Here is a 19929-nt window from a genome sequence, read left to right as displayed (position 1 = left end):
AGAGTTGCTGTGGGGTTTGATTCCTGGGACCACTTGTAGGAGTGGCGGAAATGATACCCTAAAGGAGAGGAGGGCTGCTTTGGAGAGGTCGCTGTGAAGGGTGGCGCTGTTGAGACGCAGGGGTGGTTTCCCAGAGAGGTGAGCCTCGCAAGTGCTCCTTGCAGATGGACTACCATATGTTTTATGTCTGGAGCCATATCGTGTGCCTCAGCACCCCATATGGCTCTGCACTTCGCTCAATTCAGCTGCAGCATATCTCGTTTCTTTTATTATAACCCGGGAATTGTGCTCCAGATTCACACGTGTAGTCCTGGTGTTGAGGAAACTGTGTTGAATGTGAGGCCTTTATGTCTGACTAATTAAAAAATGATGAAGTGGGGCTGGGGATTTAGCTCAGTGGCAAAGCGCCTGCCTGGCAAGCGCAAGGTCGTGAGTTCGGTTCCTGGTACCAGAGAAAAACCAAAATAAAAAATAAAAAAAAAAAATGATGAAGTGAAAGCTCTAGATTCACACATTCTTCTGCGCTTTCAATAGCTGGCATGAAAATACTGTCATACCGTTGTAGATTATCTGACCCAAAAAATAGAGAAATTTGTTAACTGCAGATTTTGAATTCTCCCCTTGGGGAATGGCTTTTGTTTATTTATGTAAACATACGTATATTTTTTGTTGGGGGGTGTTTTGAGTAAACCTCTGCAGTTCCTGTATGGAGGTGTAATGTGGGAGTTACTTGCTTGCTTCTAGAATTCATGGCCTGTTCGGCTTCAACCTTGAGATTGTTTCTGCTCTGCCTTGTCTTGGTACTTAGGGAGGCTTACTTTACCCCCTGTAACAGGCAGAGTGTGGATTGTCATACATTTATGAAACTTGGGTATTTCTGGGTGTGTGCTACAAATTAGTTGTCACACAGAAGCCTGCCATGGAGCTGAAATTGCTGACCTAAAAGCACTTTCTCTCTAGTTCACTGTTAGAAACCCTGTCAGAAGCAGGAAAAAACTGCTGTATTTTGTGAGTGATTTCTCAAAGCCGTCAGCATGTACCTGCTATGAAAATGGAAAAGTAGAGGGGGAGGGGAGGGGCGAGGAAGGAAAAAGGCTAGGAATCTAAATTTTGCTTCCCTGCCATCTGAGCAGTGGTGTCTGCATTACCATGCTGTTCTTACTTTTGATATTTTATGACTATTTGAAATAATTATAAGTAAGTGTATGCTTGGATGGATTTTTATAGACCATAAAAAGAACAAGTAGGCACTGTGAGTTTAGCGGAAAGTTCTTGTGCTGTCGTTTATGTGTAGTCTTAAGAACTGTACAAGACCTGCGGTGGCAAGGAAGGAAGATTGGAGGAAAGTCAGTGTGTCCTGGCTTAAGACGCAACCTGCACAAGGCCTCTAATAGCTCTTTGATTTTCCCATCTATAAAATGGCTTTAAGGCCTTTGGCAGTTTTGTTTGTGTTTGTTTGTTTGTTTTTGTTTTATGTTACTTGGCTGTAAAAAAGAAATAACTGAAAATTATTTGACCTGCTTTGGAGAACTGAGCCTTATAAGTATTGGAGGGACTTTTGTCAATTCTTGGCTGAGCAAGCATAAAATAGGTCAAACACATGAAGGTGATTTTGTGAGTTTTTAAAAATACGATTTAGTGATTGGTGTAAATCTAGACCCAAAAACTAAAATAATTTTTAATGTTCTCACTTACTGAGGTGAAAATAAATATACAGTGTGGCCTACAATATCTTTCCTCCTCTGTTCTCTGAAATTTAACAGTGGTAACACAACTGTCGTTAGAGGTTGTTGCCTGCCACTCTTTCTCTCCCAAGTAAAGTCACAAACAGATTGCAGGCAAAATTTAAAAGCAGTTTAACACTAAAAATATGAAGCAATCTTTCTAAAAGAATATTAGGATTAATATCCTTTATTAGATGAAGTGCTAAATCTCGATATTTTCCTAAAATTTGTTATGCCCACAACAAAATTCGTTGTATATTTAAGAATAATTAGCCAGGTGTGGTGACTCCTGCCTGTAATCCCAGCCCTGAGGGGAGCTGAGACAGGAGCATCTCAAGTTTAAGCCAAGCGTAGGCAATTGAGTGGCTTTAATGCCCTGTCTCAAAATTAGACAGAGGGGGTGGGGCTGAGTACGTAAGACAACCTGAAAAAGCCATCACAAAGCCCATCTTAGGATAGCTTCTTCATGTCTCAGACCTCCTCCACGGGCCTGTAGAGAACTTTCACATCAAGCTATGTCATGATTCATTTCTGCAAAATTTGGAGACGATAGTAAGAGTATTTCTCTTTTTCAGCAAGTCTTTTGTTCCCACATTATGGAACAGAATAGTAAGTTGACTGGCACACATAACTAACCTAGTGTTGCCAGTTCCTGTGAGGTTTGTGCGTGTGTGTGCTTTGAGAGATTTTGTGAATCATCATTTGAGAAGCTAGTGTCAAAAGAAAAATATTTTGACAATTGATTCTTTTTAAATACAGGCAGTAATGCCTGAGTTTTCATTATTTCATTTTAGCTTTGTTCACATCATTGGATTTTATGTGAACCATTGGTTTAAGGGAGAAAGTAAGGTTTTATGTACTGTAAGGAATTCTGTGCTGTGTAGTTCTGATTTTTTTTTTCTGAGGGAAATGTGGCTGGGATCATCTGTCTCTGCAGCCTAATTTCAGTGTTATGTACTTTTTTACGTAGTGTACCTGTCCTTCCAGTCTGTTTGAGAGCTAGGACCCTTGGGGCAACAGGTGTCTTAAGGGAGAAGTAAGCTCACTGTTTGGTCAGGTACATTAACAGCTTCTGGATTTTGTAGAAACCGGCATATCGTTTCTGTTCATGTACAGCTTGTTAGTACCGTGCCTGAGGAAGGGTAGAATAACCTCGTACCTGGATGACTGCATGATACTGTTAACCTGTAGTCATGCTACGCTCAGGTAAAGGTGTTTTCACTAATCGTGCTATAATGTAGGATTTTGCCCCTGCCTCAGGTACGGAAGCTTTAATCATGGTTTGGTGCACAGGGCTGCTCTTACAGTGCTTTCCAAAACAAATCACTTACGCAGTTTTCAAAATCAAAACAAAGTTCCTGTCTTCAGCTTTCCTTTAGAGCAGAAGAATCTTTGTTAAACTCTGTAACCAAGTGGCAACCTTGATAAAATATTTCACTCGCTATTCCTTTGTAATTCGGCCACGTTCAGTCACAGTGGCTCATGCTTTGAGGTTTGAAGTTAACCCATGGCGCAGTGGCACCATTTGAGAAACATCTGGGAGCGCAGTGCAACCCCACTTCTGAAGGCTTCTTAAAACAGGAGTATGTGAAATAGAGCCAGCAGTTCCCAGAGGCAAATGTCATTTTCTCATTTGGCTCAGGAAGTTATGAAGCGTTTATATGTTGGGTCTTATCTTCTTTCCCAAGGTGACTGCCAACAGCCGCCGGCCCAGTGTCGAATCCAGAAATGCACCACGGACTTCGTGGCCCTGACTTCGCACCTGAACTCTGCCATTGACGGCTTTGACTCTGAGTTCTGCAAGGCGCTGCGAGCCTATGCTGGCTGCACCCAGCGAACTTCGAAGGCCTGCCGTGGCAACCTGGTGTACCATTCTGCTGTGCTGGGTATCAGTGACCTCATGAGCCAGAGGAACTGCTCCAAGGATGGGCCCACATCCTCTGCCAACCCGGAAGTGACCCATGACCCTTGTAACTATCACAGCCATGCGGGAGCCAGAGAACACCGGGGAGGGGAGCACAGCCCTCCCAGTTACCTTTTCTGTGGCTTGTTCGGAGACCCTCACCTTAGAACTTTCAAGGATCACTTTCAGACATGCAAAGTGGAAGGGGCCTGGCCACTCATAGATAATAATTACCTTTCGGTTCAAGTGACGAACGTGCCCGTGGTCCCTGGATCCAGTGCTACTGCTACAAATAAGGCAAGTGTGTTTCCTTTTTTCCTTTACTACCCATAACTTCCAGAACTGTGGTCCTTCCGGCAATTTTTGAAATGTGATGCAGGAGGCCTAGTATAGAGGAACGTTTGTTTCTCTTCTTGGAAAGCAGTAGCAAATGATAAAAGAGATACAAATTCTTTAGTGTGGTACTTGCTCTGGTGTATAAAATAGAGGTTTAAATTTAAATGGGCAATGATACAAAGAATAGAAAGTCAACAGTGAAATTGAGTTCTCCTGGTAGAAAAGGTAGGCCCATTGAATGAAAAAAATGGGTGATATTTTTCAGCCTTGTCTTGTGGGTGGGTGGGTGGGTGGGTGTGAGAGAGAGAGAGACAGAGAGAGAGAGACAGAGAGACTTGAAGAAATCCACATTCAGAGATTCATCAGATGACAGAAGTGGGTGTTGTGAATAAAGCAAGCTGTAAAGCCTGAGGCAGTGATCCATCAGGGAACATTTTATTGGAGATTTGGAAGCTATAATAAGAATGATGGTTACAAACTCCCCAGTGGCAAACTCACAGTGGTGTGTTAGTTACTAACCTCTTAGTGATTAAGGAAATTAAGAATTGGTTATCACAGAGCAATGATAGGTAACCCCACTTTAACACCAGGGTCTCGGTTCAATAGTTTTAAGTCTGAAGCTAAGAGAAAAGCTGCTAAAATGAAGTTAGCCTACCCTGCCTGTCACGGAGTGTTGCAGAAGTGTCCACTGGGTTTCCAGTTGCCAGGCATTGCTAATTCAGTCATTAGTAATAAAGACAAAAAAGACTTTCAACTAAAACCGTGTCCCAAGTAAACCACCTCCGTAACTATCATCTCCAACCACAAAACCATACATGCAGTCACTGCATCTTGCTTTAATTTTCTGTATTTATGATATCTCTTCGTAAGTTGGTTTAGACTGAAATATAACTGACAGGGGTCAAGCTTTTGAAATACTTAACGACTGTTCTTTTGATTCCAGGACAGCCTCCCTTGCCACCAAACATGCGTGACATATTTTAAGTGAATTTAAGTTACTTTACTTGGCATTTTGTGGAGGGAATTTTACAGCACCTCAAGCTATCTGGAGACACCCAGGAGTGTCACAGATCTTAGCATCAGAAATCATTGCTCTGAACAAAGAAGACTGTTGCCCTGGTCCAGACGGTAGGGGAGTGCTGACATGTGTGTACTGCAGCTCCCAGGAAAAGTGCAAGCTTGCCTTTTGCCTTACAGAGCTCTTCAGCTCAAAATAAACATTTCTTCCTCTGGTTTTTATATGTATGCAAATATTTTTTTCCCACATGGACCTCAGAATATGTGCTTGCTATAAATTCAGTGCAGTTGTGAATCATTGGCGCAGTCATGGGGCACCTAAGCCTGAGCATCATCACTGACTGACTGGAAATGCAGGAAGGCGGTCTCTTGGGAACAGGGAAAGCCAGCATCAGTTACTCAGTCGTCCAGGACTCTGAGGAGTCACTTTCACAGAAGACCACAGAGACTAAGCAGAGGTGTGTGCGTGGGAAGACAGTGGTTCTTTTCACAGGCACAAAGTTGTATTTTCTGTGCCTTCCAGCCAGTCATATCTGTTTGTTATTCAACTTTTCAACATTCCGTTCATTTCACTGATTGTGATGAAAATATGAGGGGCATAACCTCATCAGGTTACGACCTGATGGGTATTAATCTTACATAAAGAGTGTACACTGAAGTTCAGATCATTCTATTTGAGTTAATTACTCTGTCATAATCTGTAGCCAGCATAGAGTGTGACTTTGTTTTCTCCCGGTTTGGTAAGGATCAAAGGTTTCACCCATTCCAAGGAGGAAGGGAAGAAAGTATTCCTCTGACATAAATTATGCGGACGATGAGAGCGCGTGGTTTTTTAATTGCACTGTTGGAAAGCGTTTTGCCACATCTGGTGACCATGCTGTTCAGCAGCAAATTGCTCTATGGTTTCACAACCTCTCCTAGTTGTTGGGTTTTTGTATTTTTTTTTTCCTTTTCCTTTTTGTAACTCCCCAGAGCCCCCGTGAGCATCTGGAAGGTTATTCTTGGTCTGTCTCAAGGCTGGTGTGACCAAGGCCAGTGAGACCAAGCCCAGGCCTGAAATCTTGCAGTGCAATCTCCTTTCACCCACCCAGGGCCAAAACAAAACCTTTCACAACCCTAACTATGAAAAAATGGTGGTGATGAAAATAAAAACAATATGAGGCAAAAAGTACTCACAAAACAAGTTTCCAAACAAGCTCTGATTTTTTTTTTCCTTACCCACTTTCTTTTAAAAAACAAAAAAAAGGTCGTGAAAGTGAGTCGGTCTCACTGAGCACTTGCACGGTGCGGAGGCCAGTTGGCCAGCTGTGCTGCGCAGGTTTACACATCCGTGCGTCTCTGCTGTGCAGGGCTAGGTAGGGCTGGCGTGTTTTGCTCAGTGAGGTCACTAAGGTGGCTCAGTTGGGAGCCTGGCTTCTTGTAGAGCAAGTCATCTTCACACCTCACTTGGGGATCTCTGCCTGCCAGTGAGTACCCCCTTCTCTCATCACAAAAAGATACGATGGGGAAGACGTCTAAACAGAATGAAAGAAAATGGAATCGTCTGTACTCACAACGCCGTTTTTTAGTTGAGCTGCCTTTTTTCTGCTGACAGGCCATGCGTTTCAGGCGGCGGCCTGCATGGTGTTGCTGCCTTGTCTGCCCTGTCTGCCGCTCTCTGCCTGCTCCCTGGGAAAGGCAGGGCTCGTGCTCCAGGTGGTCCTGCTGTGCACAGGGTGCTTTCCCAGGGCCTTCTCGCCTGCTGCGCTCCTGCTGTCTGGCGCAGTCCGCGTGGCTTGGCCAGCTCGCTAGGTAGATGTGCTGGTTCTTCGGAGTTGGTTTTTCGTCTCCGCAGCCTGGGGCTGCAGGGGTTGCTGGCACTCCTACACACCTCGGCTGCCGTCCACATCAGCTCTGGGCCATCTTCCCCACCTTGAGCTGTGAGGGCGGTTGCAGGCATGCAGGCACTGGGGCGAGATGAGAGGAGCAACCTTGGAACCGGCAGACTTGGTTACAGTGGGAGGAGAAGCAGGTTTTTCTTTTTTGGGATGGCAGGGGAGGGTTGGGAGAGCCCATGCTAGAGGCTCCAGAAAGGATGCGGGTCAGTGGCTTCTGTCCTTTCTCTTCCACATTGTCTTCGCCACCTGCCCAATGTCGACTTGAATTCACTCTGTGTCTGTGTTTAAACGAAGGCGCTCAGTGAGGACCTGTGTGTGCCATGACCGTAAAAGGAGTTTGGGGAGTACATTCTTCATTTTAGGAACCATTCTGTACTTTACCAGTGCATTCCTAGAAGCATTTATTTAAATGGCCAGGGCTAGGGGTATCGCTGAGTGGTAGAGTGCTTACCTAGCATGCGCGAGACCCTGGGTTGGATCTCCAGCACTGCAAGAGAAAAAAGTCTCCCACGTATATTTATACACCTAAACACTGCAGTATTTGTAGTGATTTTTCTGAGCAATTAATGGTTTCACTTTATTTTTCCTTCAGTTTTAATGTACTCATATCCTTCACTGCCATTCTAGCCTTCTTATATTATTCTCAATCTCAGTAAAACAAAATAAAAAGTAGGAGGGAAGGCTGAAGATGACGACAGATCTATTAAATGTCTTCCACTGTAACTGTACATGCTTCATCCTCGAGCAGGGCTTTACCACGGAGCAGCTCACATCTGGGGGAGGGCTGTGCTCTTGAGCTGAACCAAACCAGATGATGCTGGCGAGGAGCGTGGACCCCTGAGGTGCCTGTGTGCTCTTGCTGCTGTCCTGGGCCAGCAGCTTCTGTGACCCCGTGGGTAGCACCGGTGCCTGTCCAGAACACGGAAGGCAGCCCTATCCGTGGTAGGGGTCGAGTGGGCATTAGTATTTTTTGTTTTTTAATTCCACAATCATCCTTAAATCTCAAAGTTTGTAATGACTTTCTGGGCAGTGCCTGAAACGGTTCACTAGAAATATAGAGAATTTTAGTCGTGTTCATTTTTGGTGAATGTCTTCTTCAAACTGTAGAAGCCAGAGTTTTCCATAACCATTCCCTTGTGGGCTGTCAGAGCAGGAGGTGCTTCTGCTTCTTCCCGAAGCCCCTTAGCTTGAAGGGTTCTCTTTCCACAACAGCACAGGGCATGGAAAGGGCGCTCTGGGTCCTTCTGTGTTGGTTCCTGAATCAGAGCCAGACAAGCCTGCATTGCAAAGGCTTCAACTGTCATTTTAAGTATATCTCTGGATCAAGGTTTGGAAATCTGTCCTCTCTGGTACATTTTTTACAGCCAAGTTTTATAACAGATGTTTTTACTACAGAGTTCTCTCTGTGGAGACCATGTGAGCTACGTGGTAGTGATCTCTTTTATCTTTATAGAGTAAGAAAGATGTTTCTTCCTCCCATTGACAAAATTATGCCTTGAATGTGTGGGCACTGTTTTGCATGTGGTGTTACAGGAGGACACAACGGTATTTTCTTTGGGGACTATACAGTGTTCTCCTTTCAGAGACCACAAACTGTTGTAGATATATTGTACTAATCCTTAAGATCTGACATTTTTATTTGTATTATGATTATATGTTACATAGATAATTCTTGCCATGTCTTAGAGATCTGTTCCTGATCCTGATCCTCCATGCTTTACAAAGATGCCGAAAAGTTCTAAGACTGTTCAAGGCGTCCTGAGCACTGGTGGGAAAGGAGTCTGTAGTTAAAGCTCCCTGCTCAGTGTCATCATTCCTCTGAAGGGATCTGTGATTGCGTTGGTGTGGCATCTGTAGCACTGAGTATTAAAGGACCCACTCCCTGTACGTGGGAGATACAGGGATGGATGTAGCTTCTTCCTCAGTCTAAGCACATAGTGAAATACGCAGGAGTCTGTGGTAAGTGTGGGCTTTGTGCATAAATTCAGCTGTTTTCAAAATTTCTTTGTAGAACATTGATGAGCCTCATTCCTAAGCTAGTTCTGAGAGAATGCTTAGCAAGTTGACACGTGTCTAGAAGGGCCAGCAGAGTGGCCAGAGAGATCAGCTGCTGGGCCCACGCCATCCCCAAGGCACACCCTTCCTGCCTCGGTGCTTTCCACAAGTCACAGTCTTTCCTCCTCAGATTCAGTGCAGTTTCTCCTCCATCTCCCTCTCGCCTGCATCTGTATTTTTGCAGTCACTAGTTCTTTATTAAATTCATTCTTCAGGGTTCTGTCTCATCTTTGAAGCTGTAATGAGATCCTGTTAGACATTCTCTCCAAAATTTATTTATCGTGAAAACCGTTCTAACACATTAAAGAATAGGTTTTAGAAGAGCAGAAATGAGCTGTAATTTCAGGTAGTGGTGGCCTTTTCTATTTCCTGCGTAACTTCATTTGTATTGGATTATAAGGGTTTTAGGTCCAGGAACTACTCAACCTTGGTTCATATAGTGTCAATGAAGTGCCTGGAGGGAACAAAGACTTCTAAGGACATGTGGAGAAAGAAAGGGGAAGGAGACATTGCTCGCTGTTCTGATAGCCAGTCAGTGTAAAAGGTCCTTTCTGTAAGACCAGTCAGCTCACCTTGGTTATTTTTTGTACTTTACTTTTCAAACAAGATGGACCTTCATCTTTTCCATAAGCACTGAAATAACCTGGATAAGGAGTCTCACCTCTTTCTACCCTTCCTGACTGTACCACTTCCTCTGCTGTCCATGTGGTTTGGAAGTGGGGGAGACTAGAGTCCCTCCATCTGTGAGTGACGTTCGCCTGAGGCCTGTCCTAGGCAGGCCCAGTTGAGGCAGGATTTGACTGAGGGTAGTGAGGGCCTCTGCCCCTTTAAAACAGATCCCACTTGGTAGCTGAAACTGGAGGCAGGAGGCCAAGTCTGATACACAGCTGAGAGTTAGAACTTGTTTTCCTGTCACACTTCCAAGTGTCTCTCTGCCCTGTTAGATTTTGTTTGCGTCAACATTTTGAGGAGAAGGGGCAAGAAGGAAACATTGAATGGTTGGTATTTTTTTGTTTGTTTGTTGGCTTCAATTAATGCTAACCAAACAGTTTCTGCCTGTGTGGAATGTGGCCTGTAAGAAGAGTTACCTACAGGGTCGAACAATGAAAAATGCGACCGTACCCACTTTGCCTTTGTTTGTTTTGACTGCAGCAGAACTCGCTCTTCCACTGCTGAGAGTTGTGTTCTCGTGGGTGGGGTGACTTGAGGACTCTCAGACCGCTCAGCTCCTCAGTAAGTGATAAGTAGCAGGAGCAGCTAACCCAGAGCTCCTCCGGGACAGCCTCCCAGAAAAGCACGGTGCTCTGGGTCTCGGTAGGGCTTCTGCTGGCACTGAAGGGACAGGGGAGTTCTGGGTGCGCCGCCGCCCGGTGACTTGGAGTTGGAGCCAGAGGAGCACTTGGCTAATGCTGGGGGTGGTCTTTGATGTGGAGAGTGAGGTGCTGTTGGTAGAATTGACCTGACAGCATTTAAACAGAGGCTTCTCCCCTGCTCTGCATGTGCTTCTGAGACGGGGGTCGGACTTAGCCCAGCAAGCACCGTTTAAGGTGTGGGTGTGCACAGGAGGCGCTGACATCCTCTGTCCCTGGGCGGGAATGCAGACAGAAGGACCTGGCGTCGGCCTTCCGGTTAACTGGCTTCATGAAGTCATGGTCACTTTTTTTTGGTAGCCATAGGAACTTGAAATTGAACCTTGACTTGAATTCTGCATTGAGTATGTTGGGAAGACCTTCAAGACATTTTAATTTTTTACTCACTTCCCAAAACAAGTGATTTTCCTTTTCCCCAGCAGTTTGGGGAACAGCTGTCCTGAACGCGGGGCATTTGCCCAAGGTTCCCATGCAGACCCCGGGAGCTGGGGCCTGGCCTCATCCCATCAGGAGGAGAGCCTAAGAGCAAGACCGGCCTGGCTGATTGTGCCCGGCCTCGAGTGTTCCCCTCTGGCCTAGGTGCTTGCCTTTTAAAATACCTTCAGCCTCTGATGAGAAACACACCTTAGGCCTGTCCTGCTGTCCACAGGTGCCGACTACCTTTGCATCCAGAGGCATGGCGAGCCCCGTGGGTACCGGCCTCCTCACAGTGCAAACTCTGAGCGCCAGGGCAGGCTGGGAACCCCTGGGAGTGTTTGAACAAGCTGAGACTTAGGAGCCTGTGCGCCTTTCCTCCTTGTGTTCAGTGTGTAGAAGGAATCTGGCCGGCTTCCCTGTCTCCCCGCCTGTTTATGTTTCCAGCCTTCCTTGTTTGCAGCTCGTAGAAGTTACCTTTTACCAGTCGGTGTTTTTGTGCCTGTCCTGTTCATGTGTCATCCCTGGGCCAGCTTCCTTCCATTCTCAGATGCTCTTTCCAGCCACTGAACTCGATGCTTCTGCAGACCACCCTAGCAAGCCTCAGCTGCGGGTGTTCTTCCCCCTGGTTTGGCTCCTTCTTCCTCCGCGTGCTGCCAAGTACCCCTCGGCAGCCAAGACAGCCCCTGTTCCTGCATGTATTTATTACCCAGGGCAATACTGAAAAAGCAGTGTGACCCACTCCGTTTCTCTGTGCTCAGGCATACAGCTCCGTGGACACTGTGCAGAAATCTACATTCTCATGCCTATTTTAAGGTAGTAGGTTCCTTAGTTGCATTTGAGTCCCGGGGTGAGATTTTTTCATGGGCCACTCACCTTGTAAACAGACATACTGTCTTATTCTTACTATCTGCCTAGTCCAGTAAAATAATTTAACAACTTGTCCTTTTCTAAGTCTTAAGTTCAGCTTTCTGTGTAAGATACTTGATATATAGGCTGATTGTAAAATCAGGTTCCAGTTCATTGAGATCAGAGCTTGCTAACAGACGGTCTTCCCTAATTTTGTAGGAAAATTGTCAGTGGTATCACATATTTCAGCTCTAGTTTTTCTTTTTTCTTAAATATGGTTGATATAAAAACTCTCCTGGGTTTTGAATGCAGTTGTTCAGACAGTAAGTTAAATTAATGTACTTTGTTGTTTTTGTTACTGTTTCACAAAAGAAGAAAGACAGAGCTCTTTCCACGTTTATGTAACCGAAAGACGTTTGACCCCCAGTGTGGACTCTACTCCAGCTGAGGGCTGTCCTGGTTTCCCTGCAGGGCGGGGCCAGGAAGGACTGGCCCGTGGGGCGCCTTCAGAGAGTGCCGCCTCCCTTCGGAGCTTCTGAGGCTCTGATTTCTCCAGCTGCCTGCGATCCCAGTACTCTGGGAGGCTGGGGCAGGAGGATCACAATTTCAACCCAACATGGGAAGGCAACAGCCTTTCTAAAAGTGAAAAATAAAAAGGACTGGGGATGTAGGAGTGTACAGAGGGCCTGGGTTCGATCCCCAGTACTCCCAGAAGGTTAAAAAACAAAAAAAATTGACTCAGTAGTAGAATTTAGCATGTTAGGGATGCAGTATATATGTAATTTTTTTTTTTTCTTCTGACTCGTGTGGTGGTGTTGGAATGGTTTCGTTTTTCTCTGTGGAGGACTAGTCGTCCAGGCTGTGTGTCACTCACATATATAAGAGTGAAAGGGGCCGTGAGCACAGTTATATTCTTGGAGTCTGCTGCTTTTTAAACCTGGAATTATACCTCGAGGATGTGACAAGTAGGTATGTCACATAATTCTTTTAAATAAAATTCACTTTATTCCTTTGACTTAAGTAGAATTTTAACCAAGCACTTATCAGAATCCTATTGCCATAGGCTTCAAGCTAATTTCTGGGACTGCCATTTAATTTCCAGTGAACACCTTAAATGAAGAGATACAAATTCCTCCATCGGAAAGGTCAGTTCTGGTATTTGACGGGTCCAGAAAGGTCCTGCACTTGTAGCTACGAGGCCTAATTCAACCCTGAGAGATGTGCAGCCTTTGGGGAATCTGCAGTTTGGGAACCCGAGGGCAGCATTTTCCGGGCTGGTGTGCCTTGGGAAGATACTTTCTACTTCTGGGCGAGGCAGTGCCTGGGGCTGCCTCGTTGTGGGCTAGTTCATGGCGTTTTCCTAGTAAAAGAGAGAGGCAGGTAGCTCATACTAATTTTCGTACTTCACAGCAAGCCATCTTAGGCTCTTGATGCCTTTTAGGTGTGGGCAGGTTGATTTGTAGCTGCTGACTTTCTCTTCCTAATAAACCTTGTGGATGGTAAAGATCTTAGGGAGTGAAACATTAAAAATGAATGAGGAGAACAGTAGTTTGTCTAAGGTGGGGTCGAGAGGGACCGGGTGGGGGAGGCTTAACAAAAGACATCGATGTTTTAAATGCACAGAAATGCCATGCATCAATAATACATGGCGTGGCATAGAGCAGATGTGCCAAAGTGAGTTATTACAGCAGATGGATCAGCTTCTCGGGGGGAGAGGCAGCATGGCTGGTGTTTCTGTTGCTGTGTGCAAGCGTTGGAACACAATTTTGAATTTTCCATTTTTAAGTTGATAGCTGTTTGATTGAGGTGTTTTTTCCCCTGTTACTCTAGGACTCAAACCCAACACCTTGCACATGCTAGGCAAGTGCTGTACCATCGAAAGTTAGGAATTTCCAAAAACTAATTAAATTGTGAATGTCTCTGAAGGAAAAATTATTAAGGATGAAGAACTTTTGCTTTTTGGAAGAGGAAGACAATCTGAAAATGAATTTATTGCTCTTACAGCTCAGTACTTGCTTTTTAAGAGGCCATAGTATAATTGCTCTAAGGGATGAATTGCATTACAAAGCTCAAGTTTCGGGATTACCCAGAGTTTTCGACATTTACATTGATTGTATATCTGGGTACCTCTTAAGTATGGACTTAAACTTCCAACAGACCTCTCGGGAAATCTCACTCATGCTTCAGGATCAGTTCATCACCTCAGCATTTTGATTTAACTGCTAATTCTTTTTTTTTTTTTTTTTGTGGTACCAGGGATCGAACTCAGGACCTTGCGCTTGCCAGCTAGGTGCTTACGCCACTGAGCTATATCCCCGGCCCTTAACCACTAATTCTGTACCAGTACTCTGGGTGAGAAATCTCTCACCTCATAGGGGAAAGAAAGAGCAGTATCAGCGTAATTTTCTCATAAATAAAATCACTTCTGGCAAATTGAATAGAAAGACAAATCTGTCTATGGACTGGAATATTTGATAGGCGTACATATTAAGGAAATCAAGCTTTTACTGATCTTCTACATGTGTAGAGTTAGTGCCACAGCCATAGCAAACGTACGTCTTGTCTGGAACGACTTCAGAGTTCCTGAGTTGGAACTGATGTCCTTAGTGAAAGAGCAGACCTGTAGCACATGTGGAACTATTCTGTTCATCTTAACATTGACCCTTGTCTGCCTTTTTGGAAATTTGCTTGGAATTGAATATCTCTACCTTGTTGTCGTAATAAAAGTAATTCCTCTTTGCTTTTCATAACGTGAGTAAAAAGTTACATAGTTCTCACGTGTAATACCAAGGGGGCTTACACTTGAGGTTTGTTACACTGGAAAAACGAATGACTTAGCTGTTATGGAAGTTTGTTTAATTTTTGGCAGTGAATGTTACAGTTGAACATGGATAGTGATTATACAAAACGTCTATCACTAGCTCTTATTTTAGCCATCTGTATTGTTAACCTTCCACTTTTTCAGGTTCACAGTCTGACCTCTCACCTCCATGGAATCCTAGCAAGCGTTACAAAAGCACTTGTCACTTGCTCGAGCCACCAAGTAAATCTCTTTTATGGTGCTATCAGAGACCTAGCTCAGAGCTCCCGCTCCCTCTGGAAGGTGCCCGGTTGGGTGCACAGTGCACTTCCCGAAGTCATCTCAGCCACCCCTCCTCTGGCTGCGAAGAAGGTGCTGAAATGTGAGAAGGCTGGTAGTGAGATGCAACGGTGGGTCTAGGCATTTAGGAGGGGAGAAACCCCCGCATTTCATAGCACATTGACTGGCTTTGAGTTGCAGCTGCAAACAACGGATATGAATTGAACCAGTTGCTGCATTGCAGCTGGCTCGGATCTGGCTTTATAGCTGGCTGAAGTCAAATGAAATGGCTGGAAAATTCCAGTCAGGTAACAGCGGTGGGAACATGTGGAATTAAATAGTGTGAGCAAATGCTGGCTGAGTTGGGGAAAAACTTTAGACATAAACTTAAGGGTGCTGGTGAGGACTTGGGGGGCACATTCTGGCCTTTCTGGCAGCTGTCAGTTGCCTTGATTAGTTTCCTTGCAAGAGCTGGAAGGTCCCTCCGTCCAGAACAGTTCTCAGAGTTCTTGGCTTGTCTGCTGTCTTTCTTGACTGAAGTCACCTGATAATTTTTTTTTCCTCAAAAGAGAAAAAAGAGTAAGCTGTTACCTCAGTTACTAACAGTAACGCAGATCTCAAAACGTGGTCCTTTTTTCTTTGAAACAACCTTCCTATCTCGTGTGACACAGAACCCCGTGTCTGCCTAGTTACCTTTCTTCCTCCACTTTCCTGTGTGTCAGAGGCACTGGTGTGAAGGTTCAGGATGGAGATCGGTAGATTTTATGTAATATCTATGTCTGACGTGGATATGTTCTAATTGAAGATTCTACAGGGAGAAAATGGGCTTCCCAGAGGGAGGCTTTTATCACATCCCTAGACACTTCCTTCTCCGAGTTGTGTGCTGGACTGGAGAATTGAGAGTTGAGTGGGAAGAGATCTGAGAAGCTGCAGGACCCCAGAGTGGTGTGGAGAAAGCGTTGCTGTAACCAGAGTGGGGCAGACGCTCTGCCGGTGCTGGGGCTGTGCGTGCCGAGCCGTTCCCTCTGTAGGGATTAGCTGGGGATGCGCAGCGTCTGGGAAGCGCTGGATGCTTCCCAAGGCACACGATTGGTCACTGGTGCGGGGGTTGCCCGCAGGTTGCTCCATCTCAGCGTTTGCCTTAAGTTTGCAGTGAGAGTCACTTTTTTTGGAGTATTTGGTGACGGTCCAATGAAGAATCTGCAGAAAGCAAAGTTGTGATAGATCGTTCATTAAGCCCCTAAAAGTTACCAGGTAACTTAGAAAGGAACTTTTGTTTTTGTTCCCCTCAGAGCTGTACCTTGCCTTTTCCCCGGAGGAACACCATTCTCTGCCTTCGGAAGGGTAGAAAGTTCCTTTAACGCATATTCCCTGGGTTTACACGAAATCTTCAGTCCCCGGGCGTGGCACTCTGTGCTCACCGTGCGTTTGCGCGGCAGGAGACGGAGTTTGGGGACCGCCTCCAGCCTTCCGCCCCACTGTTCTCCCTGGCCCGCCCTCGTGTTAAACTGTGGACGCATTGCTTCCCACAGATCACGATCATCTTCAAAGCCCACCACGAGTGTACAGATCAGAAAGTGTACCAAGCTGTGACAGATGACCTGCCAGCTGCGTTCGTGGACGGCACCACCAGCGGCGGGGACGGCGACACCAAGAGCCTGCAGATCGTGGAGAGGGAGAGCGGCCGCTACGTGGAGATGCACGCCCGCTACATAGGCACGACCGTGTTCGTGCGCCAGCTGGGTCACTACCTGACCCTGGCCATCCGCATGCCCGAGGCCCTGGCCATGGCCTACGAGGAAAGCCAGGACCTGCAGCTGTGTGTGAACGGCTGCCCTCTGAGTGAGCGCATCGACGACGGGCAGGGCCAGGTGTCCGCCATCCTGGGGCACAGCCTGCCTCGCACCTCCTCGGTGCAGGCCTGGCCCGGCTACACGCTGGCCACTGCCAACACTCGCTGCCATGAGAAGATGCCGGTGAAGGACATCTATTTCCAGTCCTGCGTCTTTGACCTGCTCACCACCGGTGATGCCAACTTCACCGCCGCAGCCCGCAGCGCCCTGGAGGACGTGGAGGCGCTGCACCCGCGGAAGGAGCGCTGGCACATCTTCCCCGGCAGCGGCTCCAGGGCCCCGCGGGGGCGCGGCGCTTGGTCTGTCAGCCTGGGACTCGTGGGCTTGACCCTTGTTGCATTTTTGTAGGGCTTTGTCTTTTGGTTTTGTTTTTTTATTTTTATTTTTGTTTTTTTTTTTTTAATTTTTTTGTCTATAACAAAATTTTAAAATATATATTGTCATAATATATTGAGTAAAAGAGTATATATGTATATACCATGTATATGACAGGATGCTGGTCCTGGTTACCACCAGATTGTACATATTGTGCTTGGCTGTTTTCACATGCGTTGGATGTAGTGTTCTTTGATTGTATCAATTTCGTTTGGCAGTTTTGTGAAATGTTTTATAATGTCCCTGCCGGGGGACCTGTTAGAAAGCACTTTATTTTTTATATATTAAATATTTATGTGTGTACCTGGTTACTGTACAGTACATATACACAGACACCGTGCGCGATGTTCCCTAGGAAGGTGACCAGTTGTTGTAGCTGTTCGTGGCTGTCCCCTCCGCCTCTGCGCTGCTACTGATTGCCCGTGTGCAGCTCCCACTGGCCGTGTCCTGGTGGAGCCGCCGCTCTGCTTGGAAGTGTGCCCTCGCTGTCGGCTGCCCTCACCCGCTTTGAAAGGATGGCAGCTTCCTCCCCTGCAGATTCTTTTGCTTCTCCCAAACGCTGACCTAAGTAGGAAGCCCTCTCGCTAGCCGCCGTCGCTTTTCGGGAAGGTGAGGAATATTGCTGCCATTCTTACCGGCTCCTGCTTCCAGTTCTGTTCGAACACGTGACGTGGTAGGTTGGGCCTGTGAAAACTGCTTTTAGCTGAAAGGGGTCTGGTGACGGCAGCTTCGTAGATAAATACCAGGCATCTTGCTAGACCTCAGGAGCTCTCAGACTCTCACCCCATGCCCCAGTTTAAATTGTAAGTTTTCCTCTTTTAACTCGCTTCATTAAAACATGAAACCACAAACTTAGTAATAATCATGACTTGTTCTTTGTGTAATTTGTGGACGCCCATCATTCTTAGCTTTCCCTCTCCTGGCTCTCGGGACCCAGACAACAGCAACTTGTCTCCGCCACACTTGGCTGACCTCAGCCTCACCTTACGGATCCACGGCCGGGGCTTGTTCAGTCTTCCTCTGATAATGACACCTAGTCATCACAGAAGTTCTCCATCTTTCCCTGCCCTCCACTGCTGGTCTGCAGGCCTTGATGTGCCTTTATGCACAATGAAACAGTAGGATATTAATGGCAGAAAAGCTTCTCCAGCCTGACTCGGGACGTGCTTAACTATGGCTGCTGATGAGTCCAAACAAGTAAACGTGCTGCCCAAGTACACTGTCTTTTACGTCAGATACTCTCGCTCCACACCTGTAGTTGAATAGTAATTGCTCATGTAACGTGGTGAAATCTCCATATAACAGTGATCTTCCCCCTTACTCTTCCTTTCCATTCTTGGTACCCTTTGTGAAAGGAAAAACATCTGCAACAAAAGGCAGGAATAGTAATGGAGAAAGTTAAGTCCGGGGCTGGGGATGTAGCTCAGCGGCACAGTGCCTGCCTGGCAAGTGCAAGGTTGTGAGTTTGATTCCTGGTACCAAAAAACAAAAGTCCAGGATAGGTAAAATTATATTATTATATCCAACTATAAGTTTTGCTTCTAAGAGCTGATACAATTTGTATTTAAGAATTCAAGTTTACATAACTGTGAACAAAAGGTGATAAACTTGAAATGCCATTGTAATTTACGCTAAGGCTATGCTTGGTTTTAGTTGCCCGTGTGATATCTCTTACTGTGTCCTCTTGACCAGTGGCACTGCCAGAGACTCAGACTGACCCCAAAAGAAGATGTCATTTTGTGAAGTTTCTTAATGCACTGAGGTACCAACTAGTTAAAGGGTAGAATTGTGAGTTCATTTAGGAGTGGCAAACGTGTGCTTCTGGTGTATAAAAGAATAATCTTGGGGCAATGTAGGTTAATGATGAAGGCTTCCCGCTACTATTAAACATTCAACTCCAGGATGGGACCTAATTCTGTCATCCCGCCATGGAAGCTGAACTGGGTACCTGCCTACGTCACCTGTGAGCCACGGCTGCTTCTCTCCATCTGTGGAGCCGCTTGCCGATTTCAGCTTTTGTAATTGAGAACGCGAAAGAACACTAAGGATACCTTTAACCACTATTTTTGTGCAAATAGTATAAAAGTAAAGTAAAAGCAATAATAGAACTTTCTACAGTACATGGGTTTAGAGTGTATAGGATTAATGTACCTTTGTGAACACAAAGCATTTTGCTAAGATTCAGGAGAAGGAAACCCGATCGTTTTGCCACATCATTTAGCTGGAAAGGATGCTTGGAACAGCCAGAGTGTCCACTTTCTCTCCCTTTTTAGTCAGTGCCCTGTAAAACCTTCAGAGACCCCACAGGTGACTATGAACCCAGTCCAGCTATCACCGGTAATACTCGCATTCCCTTTAGAAAGGTTTGTTTTCTTGAGGATTTCTAGAGGAAACGCTGCCTGCACGTGTTGGTTCATGAAATGCTTCGAAGACGTTCAGGTCGGCCCAACACGTGGATGGGCTGCAGCTGTTCACAGGTCTCCCGGGGGAGCTTCAGCCTAGGGCAGGAGTACTGGTTTTCACGGGTGCTCCACGTGGCTGTCTTTAAAAGGCTCAGAACATTTGTTGTCCTCTCCTTTGCTTGGAACCTCCCCCCGCCCCAGTGTGTCGAGTCTTTGCAAAGAAACCTTTCGATGTGAATACGTATCTGTGTCAAACAGTTGAGTGTGCAGTGTGTAAATACTTTAACTTATTATGCTAGAAAAATAAAGTGACGGACCATGCTGTGGAATGTTCGTTCTGTGGTTACAGTGACACCTGCTGGAGGAGCTGAGAAACAGCTGCAGCAAAGGGAGGGGTTGGCACAATCCTTAACAGTTGCAAAGTTTTACTCCCTGCCCACTCATTTGCTCCATTACTATTGGAGTTTTCCCTGTTATAGAATCTAAGCAATTACAAATAAGCCACTATCTGAGAATGGTCACAATGTGGCCCCAAAGGCCCATCTTCTGCAATAGTTGCTCCCTTGAAGATAACACAACCTACCCCACCTCACCCCCAGGTTTTTAGGCCAGTGCGGACCCCCAACAGCTTACTCCTGGTGGGGAGCACTCTGGGGGCCGGGATTTTGGGGCTTT

General features: G+C 45.9%; 1 protein-coding gene across 1 annotated transcript; it reads left to right on the top strand.

The window, feature by feature from the left end:
• Nucleotides 1-3412: 3412 nt before the first annotated feature.
• Rgmb (repulsive guidance molecule family member b) lies at nt 3413-19583 on the top strand (the record flags this gene model as incomplete). Its single annotated transcript, XM_013513020.1, is given in 2 exon segments — nt 3413-3924; nt 16157-19583. Coding segments are annotated over 2 exon segments (1181 nt in total), but the record flags the coding sequence as incomplete, so codon positions are not given.
• Between the last annotated feature and the right edge of the window lie 346 nt (nt 19584-19929).

This window comes from Chinchilla lanigera, unplaced genomic scaffold (assembly GCF_000276665.1).
Source record: "Chinchilla lanigera isolate Chin_1 unplaced genomic scaffold, ChiLan1.0 scaffold00017, whole genome shotgun sequence".
Classification (NCBI taxonomy): domain Eukaryota; kingdom Metazoa; phylum Chordata; class Mammalia; order Rodentia; family Chinchillidae; genus Chinchilla; species Chinchilla lanigera.
The sequence above is the reverse complement of the archived record's forward strand: the minus strand, read 5'-3'. Positions and strand labels throughout refer to the sequence as shown.